General features: G+C 47.6%; 1 protein-coding gene across 1 annotated transcript; it reads left to right on the forward strand.

Annotated features, from left to right (window-relative positions):
• Positions 1-4,297: 4,297 nt before the first annotated feature.
• LOC141021329 (uncharacterized) lies at positions 4,298-7,274 on the forward strand. The gene is made up of 7 exons (XM_073496773.1): positions 4,298-4,907; positions 5,003-5,415; positions 5,502-5,797; positions 5,887-6,151; positions 6,237-6,487; positions 6,592-6,785; positions 6,865-7,274. The coding sequence occupies exons 2-7, from the start codon at positions 5,086-5,088 to the stop codon at positions 7,128-7,130; spliced, it is 1,602 nt and encodes a 533-aa protein (XP_073352874.1). The 5' UTR covers positions 4,298-4,907; positions 5,003-5,085; the 3' UTR covers positions 7,131-7,274.

The raw sequence follows: 7,274 nt of genomic DNA on the forward strand, positions 1-7,274 counted from the left end.
CATGTTCAGGCCGGCCCTTGCATTTTCAGATTGCAGAGCAAAACGATCGACGGTGAAAATGTTGAGCTAACTAGCTTACACCTTCCACCAATGAAGGAAATAGAAATGAATCGCATACCGCTATACCCAAACAGAACCAAAAGCAAACATGGGCGCAATTATATTAGGGTTACGATAACTGCCACACGTGTGGGCGTTAAGAGATCTGCCCACACGTTTTGTGTGGTGTCTAAGAGGACCAGCCCACACGCCTACGTGTGGGCAAAACAACTAGCGCTCACACGCCTCTTTTTCTCATTGCGGTCCCTCTCACATGCCTACGTATGGACAAAATGCATAACGCCCACACGACCTTTCTCAGCCACCTACCTCATGGTCCCGCACGCCCAGCGTGACAGTCACCACGTGTCCCCGCAGTTGCCATGGTCCGGACCCTCTTCAATGTTCGTTTACCTGTAGTTGCCATGTCGTTGAACTACAATTGCCATGTTGGACAACTACAGTTGCCATGGTTGCTCAACTGTAGTTGCCATCTCAGGTCAAGTGCCAGATGCCATTTTGGACAACTGCAGCTGTTGCCATGTATGGTCTGGTTTACTATAGTTGCCATGATTTGAAAACTTTAGAGGTTGCCGCCTACTAACACTAAGCAGTTGCCATGTATGGTCTGGTTTACTACAGTTGCCATGATTTGAAAACCTTAGGAGTTGCCACCTACTAACACTAGGCAGTTGTCGTGTAGCGCTACAAAGAGACATGGCAAAACAACATGTTCGGGTAAAAGAGAGAGTTGTAATCTACTTACAAGCACACTAGGGCAGTTGCCGTGTACCCTGCAAAACATATGGCAACTGACATGTTGGGTAAAAAAAGAGAGAGTTGCCATCTGCTTACAAGCACACTAGGGCAGTTGCCATGTACACTGCAAAACGCATGGTAACTGGCAGCTTGGGTGTGGGAGAAGAGACGGGCATGTGGGCGAGATGGCAAATGCCCACACACACCAGCCCTTGTGCGTGAGTGAAAACTGACGTGTGGGCGAACTGCTAAACGCCCACACACCGGCCCCTCCGTGGGTGAAACGGACGTGTGAGCGACCGGGTGAATGCCCACACACCAGCCCAGTCCTACGTGGCACCAAAAACATGCCAAGATTCGTGCACCCACAAATGAACGCGGATCCACGCTTGTGGGCGAGATGCAAACACCCACACGTGTGGGCGTTAATGTTTCCGTTATATTATTCATGTGCACGAAGCAATTGTCTCAATGCACAACATAGGTTTCTGTTATGACTGCTCCTTTTGCCCAAATTTTTGTAGAATCATTGAAGAAAAATTACGTATTTAAGCCTATTTTGACGATTCAAGGTACATAGACATTGGATAGTCCCGGTTTTGGAACTAAATCTAGAACTTAAGCTTCAGAAACTAATTTACGAAACTGACATACGCGACATGAACTGAACACACTAATCCACTAACGGGCTTCATGATTCATTAACACTGTTGCCAGGTATGCAGCGGTTAGCCCAAAGTCGGGCCTAATCAATTAATAATTAGCGTTAAGTAAAAAACAACAGCTCGGACACATCACCATAGATTTCAGTAGGGTGCAGAATTTGACTAGGATTCAGATTTCAGTAGCACGCACATATCTACTTGTGCATGTTCAAAAGTGAACAAAGAGCGTGACCAAAAATAAACATGAAAGAACATGTCCTGGTATTTATACCGTAGATGAAAAAACAATTAACTCAATCAACTGCATAAAAAGTATGTAAAATGTCACCGCTTGCCCAAATGATGAATGTACTCATAAGATGATCAGGTGCACAAAATAACCAAGGAAGTTTACGAAATGGAAATTCTGAGTAAGTTCTGTCCAATTCGGTTATCCTATTTTCTAGCGACTTCTTTGAATTCTCACTTCTATGCTTCGAGCTCTTTCCAAAAATAAAACCCCGTAACATCAATCTGATTAAACTTCTGGCTCCTTGCGCTCTTCACCCCTGCCCCTCCACCTAAATCTCCAGATCCCAACCCAACCAGTGAAGGAATAATCTCAAGCACGTTTTGAAAGCTCCCCAATCATGCAAGGGGTGTACAGAAATGATTCATATATGCCATTTGTAAATGACTGATAATAATCCTTTGGGCGTAATCTGCCCAGGTACTGGACTTTTGAGCTATTCAGATGATAAGCCACTACTCTGAATGATGATACCTCTAAGAAAACAATCTCTTTGTAGGGGTGAAATCCGAGGATAGAAACATGGCTGTAGAAAGGCTCATAATCATCTTCAATATTCAGAACGTTATCGTCATCAGAATTCCATTCAAAATTCTCATCCCCATTGGTTCCATCTTCATTATTATCACCATATAAGAACCAAGTTTTGTCAATTCCCTTAGGCTGGTTCAAATATATCGTTGCCCATGGATTAAGATCAACGTGATGCTTCAGTGCCCAAGATATCTGACAACATGATTCATTTAAAATCCAAACCCGAAATAGATATTCATCGTGAATTGTTGCAAAGTAAACCCCTTTTTCTGATTTCCCCAGACAAGGTTGTGCACGCTTGCTTTCCTCGATATCTATTGGTGTTTTCACTAGTTGGTACTTGCCATCCTTTAAGGATAACCTGCAAATAAGAACATTATCAGTGCTAGATATGATGCAATGTTTGTGTCGACACATCCCCCTGAGAAAGCCACTACTAATGCTAGAGTTCAAAATTAAGGGAGCTTTGTAAGCCTTTTTACGATGTATACCTTGCAACAAATGCACCACGACAATGCACATAGAGTGCTCCTCGCCAGTAGACACCGTAGCGCCACCTCGGCCCCCAAAATGTTGGTTCCAATCTATCCAGCCGTATAGTAGCCACCGTGTCCAAAGCCTCACCTTCACGGACAAACAACCTCTTTTGCCATTCTTTTGTACTAGACGAGAACACGTCTAGCATCCATGAGGATGGTGGAAATTCCACCAAGTCTTCTGGATCCTCAATTAGTGAGTCTTCTGGAACCTCAACGGGCGACGGTGCGGATATGTCCTCTTCAATGGTTTGTTCGGGTGACAATTCCGATGGCCCATCTTCGCAGTCCTCTTCCAAGTCCTTGGTGAGTACTTCTGGCGCATCTTCAAACAACGAGAAAAACTCAGCGGGGCAGAAGGGTGTTGGTGGCTTCTTGTCGGGCACTGGTTGTGGTTGGGCTGGAACAACTTTCTCGGGCACCTGCGGAATCGCGAACACTTGGTAATGCGGTGACACGCAGGATCAAACACGAGGTACGTGTTGTAGTTCTTGGCATCAAGGCGTGGGAGACGCTCCCACCGTCTCGTGGCAGGGTTGACCACGAAGAACCCCCTCCACTCATTGCCGTAGATAAGGAGGCCGTTGCAGTGATCCACAATTGGCTCAAAATCCCTGTTGTACCCAGGCAAGAAGCCAAGATCGCCGTTGATCGCGGGCCGCTCCGTCGAGGGGCGGGCGAAGAAGCGCGGGCGGCTGTAGTCGATGTAGTTGACGAAGATGCCGCGCACCGCACGCGGGAGAAAGTGCGGAAGCAACAGCCGATGGGCGTGGACGACGGCGCACCACGCCTTGCGCACGCAGCGGGACGCGGCGAGGTCAGATGCCGGGAGGCAGCGGAGGATGTTTGCGAGCGCGTCGTCGGGCAGGGCTTCCGTCGAATCCATGGCTTCCGCAACCTTCAGCGCGGACTGGAGGCGCAGATCGAAAACATTTTTTTTTTGAGACAACAGATCGAAAACAAATGGCGGCGGAGCGTTTAGGCAGGTGACCTACTAGTGGCTAAATTTTTTTAAATAATACAATTTTTTTTTAAATTACAGAAATAATACGCAGAAAAAAGAATTTGCAAGAATAATACACCGTCGGCCCACTGCAGGCCGACTGAGCCCAGTCGGCCCACAGCAGGCCGATCGGCTATCAGGAGGCCGACTGCAGGCCGGGCAGCCACGCGGCGGCCGTTGGTTGGTCGTGCCACTATGTTCTGAAATTTGTATTAAGTGTGGCACTATGTTCTGAATTTTTATTAAGTGTGGCACTATGTTATGAATTTTTATTAAGTGTGGCACTATGTTATGAATTTTTATTAAGTGTGGCACTATGTTATGAATTTTTATTAAGAGTGGCACTATGTTATGAATTTTTATTAAGTGTGGCACTATGTTATGAATTTTTATTAAGTGTGGCACTATGTTATGAATTTTTATTAAGTGTGGCACTATGTTATGAATTTTTATTAAGTGTGACACTTTGTTCTGAATTTTTATTAAGTGTGGCACTTTGTTTTGAATTTTGTAAGTGCAGGAATGTCGGGATTGTGGTTGCTGAATGGGGACATTGATAAGGGTCATCGTGGTGCGATATGGTATGAGCGCAAGCTTGAGCCTCTCGACACTCGCACTCCTAAGGAAAACTGGAAGATACACTCAGGATGGCTTCAGCGGTACGTGCTTTATTAATTTGCACACTGACATGCATATTAATGGTTGAAATGGGAGACAGTAACTGAAAAGTTCTCTGATGAAGGTTGAAATGGGCCGGCCTTTTACCTTTCGCGCGTCTGGTTGAGTCTATCCCGGGTGAGAAACGCGTCGCCATCGATGGGTCTTTGCTGAGCTGCTTAGTGGACCGTTGGAGGCCAGAGACCCACACGTTTCACTTCAGATGGGGAGAGATGGCTCCTACTCTGGAGGATGTGTCACTTTTGCTCGGACTACCATTGGCAGGTCATGCCGTAGGACCGTTGGACGCACCGGCTGGTTGGGAGCGAGCTCTTACAGAACGTTTTCACGGTGTTTTTCCGGATGCTCCCGATCCGGTATGGGAGCATCACGGACCTAAGTATGAGTGGTTGCTAAATTTCCGGGTAATTTCCCCTACCTATTCTCTTCAAGTTATCGCGCATAAAGTTATACAGAAAATAATTGCGGCTTACTAAAACTTTCTCTTCGCTTAATGCAGATCCAGAACTTCCGGGCGCCCTTGACTGCGGACAGATCACTCGGAGCCTCGAGGCCTACTTACTGTGGCTTTTCGGCAAGGTGATGTTCACGGAGAACCATGTCACCACTATTAGCGCCCTCTACATCCCTATGGCACTCGAGATAGCGAGCGCTCAGACGGCGGATCAGATCAGACAGAGGAGTTGGGGTTCGGCGGTGTTAGCGGCTACATACCGAGGTATGTGCAACGGTTGCCAGCTTACATCGAGAAAGCCAGCCCTTCTTGGATGCCCTCTATTCCTACAGCTGTGGTCGTGGGAGAGGTTCTCTATAGGGCGACCAGATGTACGGGTTCATGAGCCTATAGACGCCATGTTTGATGTTGAGGGCATCGACATGCCTACTTTCGGTCTGTGTTGGACTCGTCGCAAGGTATGCACCGTGTTGTAGTTTAATGCAACTTTTTCTGCACAAGAGATCGATCGATGCGAGCGGCTACTAACTTTTATTCTCTGCAGAGACGCTTTGCTAGTGATCAGACCAGGAAGGCGTACACAGCATTGAACGAGCAGTTCGATGCGTACACCGGGGTCATCTGGCAGCCCTACACGGAAGCAGCCATACAAGCGAGATACCCTGCAGGTATGTCTGTGCTATGCACAAGGGACCGAGATTACTGGATGACAAAATCGAAGATCATCTTCGATGTCTTCGTCGAGGAGATGGCACAACAGAGGGTTATGAGGCAATTTGGTCTTCTGCAGTTGGAGCTACCTCCCCCTATAGAGAACCCGGTGCCAGCACACATCCACAGGTATTAACCAGTTTTTCAATGTTGCATTTTCTTTCATAGTACTCCATTCGAAGCTTTAGGTAATTGTTGAACACACACCACAATTTTAGGACGACAAGGAAGGGCATGAACAGGACAACTGCTGACTGGCTAGTTAGACTAGAGCCGTATGTTATAGAATGGGAGACAGCAAACACAAATCTATGGCACGAGAATCACAATTTCAATCTCGATCAATTCAATCTCTATTTGCGGCGCTACATGACCGGAACATGGTTACGCATTGTTGAGTACTCCCACCCAGAGGAGTTACCGGATCCTACTCCGTCGGATATGTACCCGAGCTATGATACTTTGGGCTCTAGGCAGTACGCGGTAAGATATTTTTTCTTTATGTAATGTTGTCACATACTTTGACGTGCAAAAGACAGACATTATTAATCGTCATGGAAATTTGCAGGCTACCTTGACACGCGAACTGTACGACGACGTGACCACCTTTGGACGATCACTATCGTCTGGACCTCTTCTTCAACATCGTCCAGTGGTACAGCCCTTCTTGGAAAGAATTCAGAATAAGATACGGACTGTGTACGAGGCTATCACGTGCACCCGGAGAACCGATGTTGTTCAGCACGAGCAGGAGCAGCCGCGTCACTCCATGCAACGACATCAACCACGTCCACGCCTAGCACAGCAGCCGACAACCAGGCCACCCCGTCCTGACCAACCTGGCAGTTCTACGTGGCACCCGCAGCACTATGGTCCCACGTCGAGCTTCGTGTTTTCTCCACAGCCACAGCAACACGGTCCAGGCCACCCCGTCCTGACCAACCTGGCAGTTCTACGTGGCACCCGCAGCACTATGGTCCCACGTCGAGCTTCGTGTTTTCTCCACAGCCACAGCAACACGGTCCCTCGTCGAGCTTCGTGTTTTCTCCACAGCCACAGCAGCAGGGTCCCTCGTCCAGTTTCGTGTTTCAGCCAGAGCAGACGTCACACCCAGCAGGTATGTGTCTTCATATTTATTGTTTTCAATATTAATTGACGCGACCTCATTCTTCATGATGAACCGTTCCATTGCGTAGGGGCCTATGGATATCAGGCGTCTATGTCGGCATCACATGATACGTGGGGGAGTGATCAACATCCCGAGGACAACATACAGGCTCAGATGTCGCAGCACACCCAGTGGATGAACATGTTTTCGACTCCTCCACCAGGCCCCACACAGGATACACAGCATGACCAGGGAGAGTGTGAGATTCCTCCTCGTCACGTTAGGGCACCCGACAGGTTGGGATGGTCCCCGATTCCAGATCCGCCTCCCCGCCAGGCCAGACGTCGTCACTGACGCTTCTATGTATCTGTATCAGTAGAGACATTACCATCTATTTCTGTGTAAGACTTATGTCTATTCTATGTATGAGACAAATGACTATGTACTTATGTACGAGACATATGCCTACTCTATTTTAGTACTCTGTTATCGGAACTA

Source organism: Aegilops tauschii, chromosome 4, assembly GCF_002575655.3.
Source record: "Aegilops tauschii subsp. strangulata cultivar AL8/78 chromosome 4, Aet v6.0, whole genome shotgun sequence".
Classification (NCBI taxonomy): domain Eukaryota; kingdom Viridiplantae; phylum Streptophyta; class Magnoliopsida; order Poales; family Poaceae; genus Aegilops; species Aegilops tauschii.